The sequence below is a fragment of the Pygocentrus nattereri genome, chromosome 12 (assembly GCF_015220715.1).
Source record: "Pygocentrus nattereri isolate fPygNat1 chromosome 12, fPygNat1.pri, whole genome shotgun sequence".
NCBI lineage: Eukaryota > Metazoa > Chordata > Actinopteri > Characiformes > Serrasalmidae > Pygocentrus > Pygocentrus nattereri.
The window spans coordinates 33,069,458-33,085,971 of record NC_051222.1 but is presented as its reverse complement, the minus strand read 5'-3'; the positions used below and the strand labels follow the sequence as shown (position 1 = coordinate 33,085,971).

General features: G+C 40.5%; 1 protein-coding gene across 1 annotated transcript; it reads right to left on the bottom strand.

Annotated features, from left to right (window-relative positions):
* Window positions 1-5,856: 5,856 nt before the first annotated feature.
* Window positions 5,857-14,853, bottom strand: LOC108442216 (adhesion G protein-coupled receptor E3-like). The gene is made up of 5 exons (XM_037543162.1): window positions 14,757-14,853; window positions 11,406-11,638; window positions 10,892-10,958; window positions 10,215-10,490; window positions 5,857-6,001 (listed from the first exon to the last, which is right to left on the bottom strand). Exons 2-5 carry the CDS (start codon window positions 11,576-11,578, stop codon window positions 5,882-5,884), a joined length of 636 nt encoding a protein of 211 aa, XP_037399059.1. The 5' UTR covers window positions 11,579-11,638; window positions 14,757-14,853; the 3' UTR covers window positions 5,857-5,881.
* Between the last annotated feature and the right edge of the window lie 1,661 nt (window positions 14,854-16,514).

The window sequence follows — 16,514 nt, the reverse complement described above, 5'->3', positions numbered from 1 at the left end:
ACTAAGTCAGTTTCTTCATTCCACACGTTGATAGTTTTACTCACTGGAAGTGCTTGCTTGAGGAGTTGTCTGTATGCTGAGTAGAGGAACACGGAGATGTGGTCGGACTGTCCGAAGTGTGGCCGAGGCACGGCCCTGTAGGCCCCCCTCACGTTGCTGTAAACATGGTCGAGTATGTTACTCTCCCTCGTCGGAAAGCTCACGTGCTGATGGTACTTGGGGAGAACAGTCCTCAGGTTGCAGTGATTGAAGCCGCCGGCCACAATGAAGGCGGCATCCGGGTGCGCAGTCTCTTGTTTACTGATGGCGTCATGCAGCAGCCCTAGCGCCGTGGCAGAGTTCACGCATGGCGGAATGTAAGCAGCCAGAATGTGCACAGAGCTGAACTCTCTAGGCAGATAAAAGGCTCTGCACTTCACCATCAGCAGCTCTAAGTCAGCTGAACAATGTTTTTCAACCGTCTTTACGTCCGTGCACCACCTGTTGTTCACGTAGATGCAGACACCGCCGCCTTTGTTCTTCCCCGACACTGCCGTGCGGCCCCCGCGGTGGACGGAGTGCGTTTCCAGCTGGATCGCCGAGTCTGGCGTGCTGTCCGAGAGCCAGGTCTCTGTGAGGATAAGAGCACAGCACTCTCTGATCTCACGCTGGTCCTCAGCTCATCCAGCTTGTTTTCAAAGGAACCGAACATCAGCTAGCAGCAGGATAGGTAGCGGTGGTCGTGTAGCCCTAGCCTTTAGCCTAGCATGTAGCCCACCTCTCCTGCCCTGCTTCCGCTTTGGCCGCTCTGTTCATTGGCTGCGCCGCTCACCTGAGGCCGGTGCTGCTGGGCCTTGCCAGCTGGTGCAGGTGGAGTGCGAGCGTAAGAGAAAGTTGAAGTCTGAGAGGCTAAAGGTAAGTTCATGATGAACTTTACCGATCTCCAGGAGTGCCTCTTTACTGTAACTAACTGTACCGTAGATGTTCTGTACACTTAAAATAAATACTAAAGTTAAAATAAGTAATAAATAGCATCGGTTGCAGGAGGAACACGCAAAGACATCTGCCACGGTGGGCGCCATCTTGTTCAGATGCCCATGACAGATGCCCATGACCTTCAATCCCTCAGATAGCACTGCATTAAAAACCAGCATGCTCCTGTGATGCATATCACTTCATGGGAATACTTTGAGAAACCAATGTTAATAAGCACTGCATCCATAAATACAAGTTAAGACTTTACAGTACAGTAGAAATCAAAAACATCCACAAACCAGCCAACTTCTTTGGGCTTGAACTCATCCAAAATGGACTGATGCACAGTGGAAGCTTTTTTGTGGTCTGATCATTTATTTTGCAAAGAACTGCCATTGTGTTCTCAGACCAAAGAAGAAAAAGACTTTTTTGTAATAGACAAATATAAAGGACATTTAGATTTTTATCAATACAATGTTCAAAAGCCAGGGTTTGTCATGGCAAAAGCACCATAGACACTGAATACATTTCTGACATACTACCTTCTACAGAGTGAGTCAAAAGTCACAGGACACTGTTTTATTGTATTTGTTATAATCAATAATACAATAAAACATAAAATAAAATAATACCTGTCCTGTGACTTTTCACTCACCCTGTACACAACTAAAACTATTTAGATGCTACCCAGCCCTGGTTTGCTAATCTAATTGGAGATGAGAGCAGAACCAAAACAGCAAACGTTAAATAAAAATAGCCTGTTAAAATACAATATGCCACTCTCACAAATAAGGTTAATTTTGTCTAAATGTGTAAAAGACCCCCTCATTAACCCACTTTGTACATAAAATGACAATATGTTACTCACTTGTGAAAAGATCGTTGATATTCACATACATTTTTCTAAATCCTTAAATCTCATCCAGACTGAACAGGTAAGAGTTCTGAGAGAAATGAGTCTGAGGACATGTGGCTGGGATTTAGTATCTGGAATTCTTGTTCATTTGCATTTTGAGGCAGTGGAACATTTCCATGAACAATGTGCCTTTTGTCCACAGAAAACTGTATTGATGTACATGATATCTGTTCATGATATATTTGAATACTACAAGCAGGACATGCACACATATGCAAATTCATCTGCAGCTGTTTTGTGTCAGCACTTTACTGGAACATGTTTTTGTTGTGGACTGGCGACCTGTCCAGGGTGTATCCTGCCTTCCACCCGAAGACTGCTGGGATGGGCTCTAGCACCCCCCCGCGACTCTGACGGAGAAGCGGCATAGAAAATGGATGGCTGGCTGGATGGATGGATGTTTTTGTTGTGACCCAGTTTAGGGTTAGGCCATAACATAAAAGGAGAGAGAGAGAGAGAGAGAGAGAGAGAGAGAGAGAGAGAGAGAGAGAGAGAGAGAGAGAGAGAGAGAGAGAGAGAGAGAGAGACATCAGTGCCCTTCTGATTCCCCAATAACCAGCTTCACAATGATGATAAATTATTGAAGACACAGAAGAGAAAACCGAACCAGAAAGAATTGTAGGAGAAAATGAACATAACAACACTACCCCTATTTCATCAACCAACTAAACCTAACTAAGAAAAAGATTTTTTAAAATTGAATCAGACTCTTTAATGTAACCAATATAAACAAACATATAAACAAAAATGCCCTCCCTCCCTGAACTGAGGAAGTAAAGACACTGCAGTGTCTAGGCCTCACAGACTTTGATGGAGAATATTCAGACTGCAAAGGTAACGTCAACACCATATGAGCTGGAGCATGTATTAGAGTTTCAAAACCATTTGAAACACTGGTTTTACTTACCACACTGGAAACCTCAACACCATGTAAACCACAGCATACACAATTAAGACAGCCATCTCGGCCTTATAGCTACTCTAATGAAGCGTAAGTGTTTCTCAGGTTATTGAACAGGAAACCAGGAAACAACAGCATGTAACCCTCCCACTTTCACCTGGTCATAATCTATCTTTTATAGATTGAGACCCCTGCTGGACTGGAGTCAACATGACACTGCAATACGTGAAAGAAAAGAAAGAAACAAAGAAAATTGCACAGAAAAAAACATCATGACCCCTAGGGGGTGTTATTTACTGGAATATGTTTTTGAAAAAAAAAGTCTGTGGTTGATTCTTTTGTATTTCAGTCAAATGACCCCTTCCCAGGGCAGCACGGTGGCATGATGGATAATGCTGTCTCCTTTTGTGTTCGATTCTTCGGCTGGGTGACCAGGCTCCTTTCTGTGTGGAGTTTACATGTTCTCCCTGTGTCTGTATGGGTTTCCTGTGGGTACTCAGATTTCCTCCCACAGTCCAAAGATATGGAATTAGGCCATTTGGACATGCTACATTGCCCCTGAGTGTGTGTGTGTGTGTGTGTGTGAATGTGTATGTCTGTCTGCCATGCGATGGACTGGCAACCTGTCCAGGGTGTATCCTGCATAGCACCCCTGTGACCCTGAGGGAGAAGCGGCTTAGAAGATGTGTGTTTGTGTGTGTGTGTGTGACCCCTCCCCATGGTGGTTCTTGGGGCTTTGGGTAGCTGATAGTCTAAACATTTCCAGCCATGTCTTATGTTGACATCACTTGACATCAGGCAACCCTACTGTTGACAGCCATGCAGTCATCGTCCAACTTAATCCAAAACTACAACACGATAACAAGACTGAAAATCTCTGATGGAGGTAAGTGATTGAGTTATTACAGATTTCAACTGAAATCAATAGTGAATTTAATTGAGCTTATCAGAGAAAATATAGCATTCTTCACGATCAGCATGAAGTTCTGTCACAACTGAGACTGAACTGATCTGTAATGTTTTTATCTGAATGATATATTTATGACCTTGCTGCCAAGAGAGAGAAGATAGCATTGCTTGATTTCAGTACCTTGATATGTGCCCGTTGTAAGTGGGTGGACGTAGTGTTTATGTGATATTAAATCTGTTGTGTGCCAATTTGACTAAATAGCCTTTTTTATATACATACATTTTCCAGATGTTCTTACTCTAAAAGTTCATGATGATACAGATATTTTCAGGCGGTTAAAAAAATTCTCCTGGGAAATCATGATCCAAGACTCCCCATGTACAGGCTTAGTCTCCCTATCCATATATCTTTAGTGACACCCTTGGCATAGAGTCTCTTTGTATAGATATATATATAGCTGATGCACAAGTACACATATCTGGAGTACCAGCTGATGTCACTACTTTAGCTGTTAATCTGGCTGTCCAGCATTGTCAGCTGGGTGAATCATTTTTTTAAACATAATGAAGACATTGCAAGACAGAAAAAGCTTTATAACAGATTTGTTAAAAAAAGTTCACATTCCTTCTTTAAGCCCATGGTATTCAAAAGATTCCTGTATTCCATTAGTTATTGACCCATTAATAACACTAAATGACACTCGAAATTCCTGTACAAACCCAATATCAAAAATCTTGGGACAGTAGTAACAATGTTCATAAAAACAGAAAGCAATGATTGATAAATCCACTCTGACTTGTATTTGAACAAAAGCAGTAGATAGATATTTCAGTAATTTAATTAATTAACACTTATTCTGAAATTGATGCTTACAACATATCCTTAAAAAATGGGATGGGGCAATTTAAGATTAGCAACATTGTGAAATTAACTTGTGATCAAGGCATGCTTGGATATGAGAGAATCATTTAGGAAATGCGTACTCCTTTATGACCAAGATTGCGTCAAGGCTTACCACTTTGGAAGTTATATGTCAACAACGTCCCAAGCCCTGCCGAGATCTCTGGGCTTAAACTCATCTGAAATAGACTGATGTAGTGAAAACATGTGATCTGATTAGTCGTCCTTTCAGGTTGTTAATGAAAATAATTGCCATTGTTTTGCCTAAGTAGTAAAGGCACATTTCGATTGTTACCAGCATAAAGTTCAAAAGTCAGTGTCTGTCGTGGTATAGGAGAGTATTAGTGGGTAACCCGCACATCTGTGAAAGCAATATTTGCACTGAATATGTTTTTGAGAAACATAACAAACATGCATAGAACACATATCAGAGTGAGCATGTTTCATATCTTCCTGTGGAAATGTTAGACTCTCATTTGAGATCAGAGTAATAGTATTTTAATTGGCACAAAGTAGTAACTAACGATTATGCATATTTATTATCAGCCCAGGTCATAAAACACCTGCTGTTTGCCTTTTGTGGGCACTCTGCGTTTTCCCTGTTGTGTACCCTTACATGCAGGTATATGATTGGCCACATGGGGGTGATATATATATATATATATATATATATATATATATATATATATATATATATATATATATAAAACCGATATATATGAGGTCGCCTAGCCACCATCTTGGGACACACTCTTTATTTTTTTACATGACCTGGAAGAACACCTGTCCCAACCAGCCCAGCACTCTTCACACCATTCGATTTGCTTCATTTATAAACTCAATAAAAGTTATTTCTGTGTACACTGGAAAAGTGCCACTTTCTTTTATTTACTTTTTCTCCTTTTTAAGGTAGGATGTTAGTATAGCCATATATCTTTTTGTTTCTTTTGGTTTCAGGTTCATTTAGATTCGTTACTACTTTTGTTTTTTATTTTGGCATACGCTTGTCTCTGAAGCCATCAAGCCAACTTAAGTTTTGATTTAAAGTGGACATTTTCTGACTTCCATGGTGTCCAGTGTGTGGTCAAAAACCAACAAAACAAAGAGCACCCGAACGCCAGGGCAGCCGTACGTGGCGCCATCTTGGATCAGAAATAGAGTTCACTGTTATAACACCACAGTTTCTTTTCCAGCTACCTAACAGATAAAATATTGCCAGAATATAAAGCAGTGAAAGTAACATTACTTTAAATGGAGTGTAATTTTACCCTTTATTTCATGTAATTTTTCGATGTTGTCATCAAGCTGAGTGGGCATTAGTAGATGGACATGTTGCTTCTGTCATTTGGTCATCTTTAATGTTGGTGGCCTTTTTGCATGGACAGCAAGTGTGTAACCACTGCCTGTACTGCTGCCTGACCTGGAAGCAGAAGAGACAGGGAAGGTTTTAATGAGAAAACTTCAAATAAGGTAACATCAATAAAATCTAAGTGACAGCAAATGTAACAGGTGTATTGTGGTGTGACATCATCTAATAATAAAGAAATAATCAAATAAAATACATAAATAATACAATAAATAAGACACTGTTCAAAAGGCATAGTGAAGATGTCACGATTGGCCCCTCCCTGTCCTGTCCATGTGTTTGTGTTGTGTTTTGATCTTCCATGTGTATTTGTTTTGGTTTAGTCCAGCCCCTCGTTTCATGTCTCCGCCCATGATTGTTTTCACCTGTTTCCTGCCTGTCTCTCGTTTACCCTTTGTTATTTAAGCCCTGTGTTTGCCCTTAATGTTGGCTGGTCTTTGTTTGTCTGTTATCTTCTGTGTTGGATGCTCTGCTCTGCTCTGCTCTGCTCTGCTGGATTCTGGTTTGTCTGTCATGTCTGCCCCCGATCTATCCGTGTTGGCTATCTGACTTTGGACCGTTATGACCCTGACTTCGGATTTGCCCTTAATAAATCTCGCTTGTCTCCATGCATGCGTCCGCCTCCTTGCTCCCCGTTACAGAAAGACCAACCTCCAAAGGACGCAGTGAGTAAGCGAGACTCCGGTATGTGGTTGTTCCGTTGGGACGAAACTCCGGCTGTTTCTAAACAGCCCGAGTTTGATGTGTCCCAACGCCACCAAGCCGGAGACAGCAAATCCCCTGGCGCTGAGGGTACACAAGCATCTCGTCGGTCCCAGAGTAAGACGAAGGACCATCCCATCTTCGAGTTGGATGATGAGTGCTCAGGTAAGCGCCTTGGGTCTGCCCATCTTGAGCAATGCTGCAGGGAGGAGCAACCTTCGAAGCAAGACGTGGCTAGACGGACGGAGCATTCAGATAACCCTTACTGTGGTACTGTGGATGCCAATCCCTCGAGTGGGCTTTGAGAACAGCCGAGTGGGTTCTGTGTCTGTTTGTTCCTCCAGGTTGGAGCCGCGGTCCCCAGCCGGAGTTCCTGATCCCGTGGCCACATGCTGCGGCAAGCCTGATCCCATGGCCGCATCCTGCAGCAAGCCTGCGCCTCCGGACCCGCCGCCAGTCGCCGCGCCTCCGGACCTGCCGCCAGTCTCTGTGGATGTCGTTGCAGGCCCGCCTGCCACTGTGGACGTCATTGCAGGCCCGCCTGCCCCCGTGAACGTTACAGCTCCTTTGCTCCCACCCTTCCCGCCCTTGCCTGTTTCTGTTCCCCGTGGGTCTCCTGTGTCTTCTGTGTCTGCTTCTGGGTCTCCGGATTTGGTTCCTTTGTTTTTGCCTTCGTCTGTTCCTGGTTTTCTCTTGTTCCCTTCTGTCATGTCAGTGCCTGTTCTTGTTCCTGTGGTGGTTCCCGTTCCTGTGTCTCCTTTTGTTTCTGTGCCTGTTTCTGTTCCTGTTTCTGTCTTAGTTCCTGTTCACCTGTCTTTTGCATGGTCTGTCTTCCGTTCTTGTTTCTCTCGTCCTGTTGTTCCTCCCTTCGTCTCTCGTTCGGCGTCTTTTTGTGGTATGCCTCCTTGTCCTCCCTCAGTGTTTCATCCTCGTTCTGTTTGTGTTTCGTCTGTTGCTGTGTCTGGTGTTGTGTCTCCTGTTTCTGTGACTTTGGCTGCTGCTACCGTTTCTGCCTCTGCTTCTGGGCCCATGGTTTCTGTTCCGCGTTCTCCTGCTCCGGCTTCTGTGTCTGTGTTTGTGTTGTGTTTTGATCTTCCATGTGCATTTGTTGAGGTTTAGTCCAGCCCCTCGTTTCATGTCTCCGCCCATGATTGTTTTCACCTGTTTCCTGCCTGTCTCTCGTTTACCCTTTTTTATTTAAGCCCTGTGTTTGCCCTTAATGTTGGCTGGTCTTTGTCTGAACTGTTATCTTCTGTGTTGGATGTTCTGCTCTGCTCTGCTTGTTTTGTTGGATTCTGGTTTGTCTGTCATGTCTGCCCCCCGATCTATCCTTGTTGGCTATCTGACATTGGGTCATAATGGTCCAATCTCGCTTGTCTCCGTGCATGCGTCCGCCTCCTCGCTCCCTGTTACAGAAGTCAGTCGATACCACGTTTGTGCTTATATGAAGAAGAAGAGATGTTTTATTTTGATTTGAACTTAAAAGGTAAATTAAAAACATTTTGTGAAAAGAAAAAAAGCACTCTTTATATTTTTTATATTTAAGACTCTAATCTATTAACTTTTTTACAGAAAGTAAGTTGAATGTAAATGTAACAAATGTATGACATAAGTAATTATGCAGATATGTGATTACATTTAAACAGAACTGCACAATCACAGTAATACACTTAGTCCTCTGAGGACTTTTTATACTTATTTTTATTTTATTTTTGTGTTTTAAAAAGTAATACTTAAAGGGCACTGATTAAACCATTATTGTTGTCTTTTTTACATAAAGAACATATCACTTTATTACCACAATGTACTCTTTCTACACATATCACATTTTTATGCATCTACAACCCCAATTCCAATGAAGTTGGGATGTTGTGTAAAACATAAATAAAAACAGAATATGATGATTTGCAAATCCTTTTCAACCTATATTCAACTGAATATATTACAAAGACAAGATATTTAATGTTCAAACGGATAAACTTGATTGTTTTTTGCAAATATTCACTCATTTTGAATTTGATGCCTGCAACAAGTTCCAAAGAAGTTGGGACAGGGGCAACAAAAGACTGGGAAAGTTGAGGAATGCTCAAATAACACCGAGGTTCACCACTTTGTGAACAACTGTGTGAGCAAATAGTCCAACAGTTTAAGAACAACGTTTCTCAACATGCAATTGCAAGAAATTTAGGGATTTCATCATCTGCAGTCCATAATATCATCAAAAGATTCAGAGAATCTGGAGAAATCTCTGCAAGTAAGCGGCAAGGCAGAAAACCAACATTGAATGCCCGTGACCTTCGATCCCTCAGGCGGCACTGCATTAAAAACCCACATCATTCTGTAACAGATATTCCCACATGGGCTCAGGAACACTTCAGAAAACCCCTGTCAGTGAACACAGTTCATCGCTCCATCAAGTGCAAGTTAAAACTCTGCCATGCAAAGCGAAGCCACATATCAACAACACCCAGAAACGCCGCCGGCTTCTCTGGGCCCGAGCTCATCTGAGATGGACTGACGCAAAGTGGAAAAGTGTCCTGTGGTCTGACGCGTCCACATTTCACACTGTTTTTGGAAATCATGGACGTCGTGTCTTCCGGGCCAAAGAGGAAAAGGACTGTCTGGATTATTATCAGCGCAAAGTTCAAAAGCCAGCATCTCTGATGGTGTGGGGGTGTTAGTGCCCATGGCAGGGGTAACTTGCACATCTGTGAAGGCACCATTAATGATGAAAGGTACATACAGGTTTTGGAGCAGCATCTGCTGCCATCCAAGCAACGTCTTTTTCAGGGACATCCCTGGTTATTTCAGCAAGACAATGCCAAGCAACATTCTGCACGTGTTACAACAGCGTGGCTTCGTAGTAAAAGAGTGCGGGTACTAGACTGGCCTGCCTGCAGTCCAGACCTGTCTCCCATTGAAAATGTGTGGCACATTATGAAGCTCAAAATACGACAACGGAGACCCCGGACTGCTGAGCAACTGAAGTTCTACATCAAGCAAGAACGGGAAAGAATTCCACCTACAAAGCTTCAACAATTAGTGTCCTCAGTTCCCAAACGCTTACTGAGTGTTGTTAAAAGGACAGGTGATGTAACACGGTAGTAAAGACGCCCCTGTCCCAACTTCTTTGGAATGTGTTGCAGGCATCAAATTCAAAATGAGTGAATATTTGCAAAAAACAATAAAGTTTATCTGTTTGAACATTAAATATCTTGTCTTTGTAGTGTATTCAATTACATATAGGTTGAAAAGGATTTGCAAATCATTGTATTCTGCTTTTTATTTATGTTTTACACAATGTCCCAACGTCACTGGAACTGGGGTTGTATAAACACATTCATAACATGCTATAAGGCATTCATAAGGCATCATAAACATGATTATAAATATTTCTAAAAACGGATTACACATTATAGCCATGCCTCTTATGCATCATAAATTGTTAACATTGTTAACATAATAAAATGTATTAATATTGTAAGCCCTAATTTCAGGTGTGAGTAAAAACAGCATCTGGGAGGGAGAATCGTATGTGGAAGTGATGATCTGTGTGGTGGCTCACCTCTTTGTTGAGGACACAGTGGACCAGGAAGATTACGGTGCCCTGCTGGGAGATGAGAATCACAAAGATGATCTCCAGTACGATACTGCTACTGATGGACAAACCCAGTATCCAGGGGCAACCGAGGATGAAAAACTGGGCCATGGTTTTAAACAGCACAGTTCTGATGAGTTTCTTATCATCCTGAGTTTGTTTGCTCTGCAGGATCTCATTGTTTAGGCTTTTCAGACTGAAAGTGACAGTGATGATGATGGCGATGAAGAGAATCATATTTACCTGTACAGTGAAAAACAATTCAGAATGAAAGTGTTAGTGTGATGGAATGTTATGCAAAGAAATAAAATCGCATATTGTTGTGGCATCAAAACCTGCATCTCTATTTTTTGAAAACCCCAATTGCCTTCTACACTGTGTAAAAATTTCACATTGCATGGATAAATAAAATATTTAGCTTGAAAAAAGTTCTGTCAGATTAACTTTCATTAAAGTTAAAAATGTATTTTCCTTCTTCTGTAAAATTAATCTTAATTCAGACAGCAAAGAACCTTATAACAAGCAATGAGCCACTAATACAAAAAATATAGAGCAAATGTTGCTTCACTTAACAACTGAATGAATGGTTTGTCACCCATAAACACATTTTGCATTTTTTCTCTTCCTTGTTATGCAGTACTTACTGCAAGTATAAAATACACAAGGCCCAAGAAACTCCAGTAAAAGCCTCTGTTATTGGTAAGCCAGCATCTACAGAGAGAAAAAATATATTAGACTTCATTCTTATCTGAAGAAAACATCTCACATCAACTATTTGTTTTGTGATTAAACCCAAATAAACAGCCATCAACTGTATTTTATAAAGGAATCTACTCATTAGAATAGTAGCTATTATCCTGCAGTTTGAGGGGGGTCTTTACTAGAGGTTTCCATATAGTAGATTAGTTCTCTCACTAATATACCTCAACAAAATTAAAGGTATTTTTTAAAAAAGAGAAGTAAAAAATATATATATTTCAAGTAATTCAGCGAATGTAACTAGTTCTTACCACATATGGTGCAAATATCAGTCTGGCTTGACAAATTGTAATTGACTAAACTCAATATACATCTAATGAAATGTAGCAAAGGTTGAACATAAAATTTGTTCATGAGCTAAGCCCCTACCCAATGAAACAGCTCCACCACACCACTTACTCTTCACTGCTGTATCCATCAGGCACCGCTGCAACAGACACACCCACCACAAGCAGAGGAATAGCGTATCCAATCACAGTCAGATATTTCCAGCCAAGCATCTTCTTCTGCCTTGAACTGATCTTTGTGAGGTTATTTGCAGAGATGAAGAGCAGAACAGCATCAATGAACATCCAGACAAAAGAAGAGAGGAAGAGAAAGTGTAGAAAGCCTGCCAGCACAGCACACACCACCTAGACAAGAGAAAGATAGAGAATAAAATACTTAGTATCATAATGTTACTTTGTTAATCTCACTCAAAAAGATTTTGTTGGTTGTTGCTAACGTCCTGTAACTATGTATGCTTATCACACTTTCTATAAAGTCAATTTGTCTAATTCAAAACATTTCCAATGGATCAAAATTTCACATACCAAGTTGATCATCATTTAAACTGGTGGGAGTATTCAGAAATGTTTGTAATTACTTTTAGAAGCTTTTGATTGGAACTGAAAAGAACTGAAAAAGACGTTGGATCTACAACCCCAATTCCAGTGAAGTTGGGACGTTGTGTAAAACATAAATAAAAACAGAATACGATGATTTGCAAATCCATTTCAACTTATATTCAATTGAATACACTACAAAGACGAGATATTTAATGTTCAAATGGATAAGCTTTATTATTTTTTGCAAATATTCACTCTTTTTGAATTTGATGCCTGCAACACATTCCAAAGAAGCTGGGACAGGGGCAACAAAAGACTGGGAAAGTTGAGGAATGCTCAAAAAACACCTGTTTGGAACATTCCACAGGTGAACATATTAATTGGAAACAGGTGAGTGTCATGATTGGGTATAAAGGGAGCATCCCTGAAAGGCTCAGTCGTTCACAAGGAAGGACGGGGTGAGGTTCATTACTTTGTGAACAACTGTGTGAGCAAATAGTCCAACAGTTTAAGAACAACGTTTCTCAACGTGCAACTGCAAGGAATTTAGGGATTTCATCATCTACAGTCCATAATATCATCAAAAGATTCAGAGAATCTGGAGAAATCTCTGCAAGTAAGCGACAAGGCAGAAAACCAACACTGAACGCCCGTGACCTTCGATCCCTCAGGCAGCTCTGCATTAAAAACCAACATCATTCTGTAACGGATATTACCACATGGGCTCAGGAACACTTCAGAAAACCACTGTCAGTGAACACAGTTCGTTGCAGTTCGTCGCAGTTCGTCACAGTTCATCTACAAGTGCAAGTTAAAACTCTGCCATGCAAAGCGAAAGCCACATATCAACAACACCCAGAAATGCCGCCGGCTTCTCTGGACCCGAGCTCATCTGAGATGGGCTGACGCAAAGTGCTGACGAGTCCACATTTCAAATTGTTTTTGGAAATCATTGACGTCGTGTCCTCCGGGTAAAGAGTGCGGGTACTAGACTGGCCTGCCTGCAGTCCAGACCTGTCTCCCACTGAAAATGTGTGGCACATTATGAAGCGCAAAATACGACAACGGAGACCCCGGACTGCTGAACAACTGAAGCTGTACATCAAGCAAGAATGGGAAAGAATTCCACCTACAAAGCTTCAACAATCCGTGTCCTCAGTTCCCAAACGCTTACTGAGTGTTGTTAAAAGGAAAGGTGATGTAACACAGTGGTAAACACGCCCCTGTCCCAACTTCTTTGGAACGTGTTGCAGGCATCAAATTCAAAATGAGTGAATATTTGCAAAAAAACAATAAAGTTTATCCGTCTGAACATTAAATATCTTGTCTTTGTAGTGTATTCAATTGACTATAGGTTGAAAAGGATTTGCAAATCATTGTATTTTGTTTTTATTTATGTTTTACACAACGTCCCAACTTCATTGGAATTGTGGTTGTATCAGGTACCAAGGTGTCTACATCTAACATTAGGAAGGTCCTACATCAACATGGCCTGAAAGGCTGGCAAGCTAGGAAGAAATCTCTCTTCAACACTGGCATAAAAAGCCAAGCTGACATTTGCAGGAATCACCAGGACAAAGACCTTGACCCAGAGTTCTCTGCCCAGATGAAACAAAAATGGAACTGTTTGGCTCTGATGATTGGTATTATGTATGGAGGCAAAAGGATGCTTTTAATATAAAGAGTATCAGCTCCAATAGTGAAGTATGGGGTGAGAGCATCATTATGTGGACGTCATTTGCTGGAAAAGGGACTGGTGCCCTTTAGATAATGTATGGCATCATTAAGAAGGATTATCTAGAAATACTGAAACAACACCAGCCAGACACCAGCCAGAAAGTTAAAACTTAGTGACGGCTGCAAAGTTTTCATGAAATGGATTAAAGGCAATAAACTGAAAATATTGGAGTGGCCAACTTTGCCCTGAGCAGAATCCCACAGAAAATGTGTGGACTGAACTGAAAAAGTATGTCTGACCAAGAAAGCTCACAAATGTGACTGACTTACAACAGTTCAACAGACAAAGAAACAGGCAAAATTTTCAATTAAGTAATGTGAGAACCTTTCAAAATGCTAAGTCAAGATTCAAGTTAAACAGTTAAAAACAATTCTTATAAATACTAATGAGAATATGTCAGATTAAAATCTGAAACAGTAAATAAAAGATAAAATAAAATCTGGCTCATCTAATAATTAGAAATCACCTCTTATGGATATCAAGTACATACCCTAATTGATTTAAGACAGGAAATGCATAGTAACAAATCCTGCTATTTGAATTAATCATAGTTTTTTAATTTAGTTATTTTATAATTGTAAATAGATTGAATTGAATTTTAGTTGAATTGAGAACCATTTATCACTGTGTTTGCACACTGTGAAATTAGACCTCTGCATTTAACCCATCTGAGCAGTGAAACACCCACATACATGCACACTAGTGAACACACACTATCGGGCAGTGAACACACTTGCCCGGAGCAGTGGGCAGCCCTATCCATGGCACCCGGGGAGCAGTAGGGGGTTAGATGATGTAAGGTATTATGCATTAACTTGGCAATAACAATTCAAAATTATTATGAATTGAAATACAGTACATTTATAAAGAATTTGCTCAAATGCATTTAATTATTTTCAATAAATAAATTCCTAATAACTGAAATATTAGCAATTACTAATATACAAATAATATATATATAACTTTAACAAACTTTAAGAATCTAATAGAAAAGGATTAAATTGTATTTAACAGGAAACTGTTATTATACATTGGGTTTCTATACATTGCCTTACCAGCTAGGAGTAGTGTAAAATACAATTAATATGAATTTGAAGAAAAAAGTTATAAAACAGATCTAGAGTTATACTGATATAAGTTTTTGTCATTTGGGACCAAGACAAGTATGGAGGTAATATTTCTCACCTGATTAGTGCGTATGTACTTTAGGAATCCCCCTTTGAAAAGAAAGAGGAGGTGGGCCAAAAGCAGACTGATACATAAGTTGACCTGTGCTGTGTTGCTGACCTTTCGTTGTCCTCGACAAAGAACAAAGGTCAGTAGGGTCAAGCTCAGGAACAACAACCCCACTGGCATAATCACCACAATTAACATGTCCAAATGCTCTGTAAACACAAAAGTTATCAGAACCATTTGTTGTAAAATTAAGGCAAGGTAAAATGTTGTAATATATTTAAAATGTTGTAGATATTTGTAAAGTATTAGGGTTAGGTATGCGCATATTTTATTTGCATAATACATGGCTGGCACAAATACAGTCCCAATTCCAAAAAAATTTGAACACTGTAAAATGTAAACAAATGTAAATGAAAACTGAATGCAATTATTTCCAAATCTCATAGACCCATATTTTATTTACAATAGAACACAGAACATGTATCAGATGTTGAAAGTGAGGCATTTTACCATTTCATGAAAAACATTGACTAATTTATAACCTGATGGCAACAATGCATCTCAATAAAGTTGGGACAGGGAAAAACAAAATGCTGGAAAAATAAGTGGTACTAATACAAAACAGCTGGAGGAGCAATTTGAAACTAATTCACAGGACTGGTCAATAAAAAGATCATTTTAGAGAGGCAGAGTCAGAAACGAAGATGGGCAGAGTTTTATCAATCTATATAAAAGTGTGTCTAAAAATTTCAGAAAAATGTTCAGCATGAAATTGTAAAGACTTTGGATATCCAGTACACTACAGTAACTACAGTACATATCATCAAAAGATTCAGAGAATCAGGAGAAATCCCTGTACGCAAGGAACAAGGCTGATGTTTGGATGCTTGTGATCCTCAGGCCCTCAGGTGGCACTGCATTGAAAACAGGCATGATTCTGTACTGGAAATCACTGCATGGGCTCATGATCACATCCAGAAATCATTGTCTGAGAACACAGTTCACCATGCAATCCACAAATGTGAGTTAAAGCTGTGTCATTAAAAGAAGAAGCCATATGACAAGTCAATGAAATTCAGTTCAGTTCAATTCAAATTTATTGTCTCTATCCAGTGCAGTAATGAAAGATAAATAGCAAACAGTGCAAAGGCAAAAGACAGTAAAAGACAAGACAAAATGTGCAAAGTCAGTAAGTACAAGTATCGAACGTATGTGCATGGTGAATTGCAGTACAGTAAATGGAGAAGTACTAGTGGTGCAAAAAGAGATGTAAACAGTGATTTGTATATAAAATGTACAGCTCAGGTAGAGCATAGCAGCACAATGTTCAGGTAACATCTTAAATAAAGAGTTACAGTATAAATATACTAGAAATAAGGCTCAGGCAGAGATGAGGTGCACAGCATACAGTCCTCTGAGCTAGTGGAGCGCAGTGTGTAGTGTGCTGGGTGATCAGGCTGATCAGTAACACTAGTGTTGTTGTTAAGCTCAGGTCGATGCTGCCGGTGTGACCAGTTTGACAGCTCGGGGATAGAAACTGTTGTTGAACCTGGTGGTTCTGGCTTGGATGTTCCCATCCCTCCCGTACCGGCAGAGGTTGGAACAAGGTGTGGCTGGGATGTGTGGGGTCCGAGGATATGTTGATGGCTTTCCTCTCACATTGCTTATCATATATGTCCTCTATGGGGGGAGGACAGCTGTGGTGATGTGATGAGCATTTTTGACCATCCTCTTCAGGGCCTTGCATTCATCAGCAGTGGTGCTGCC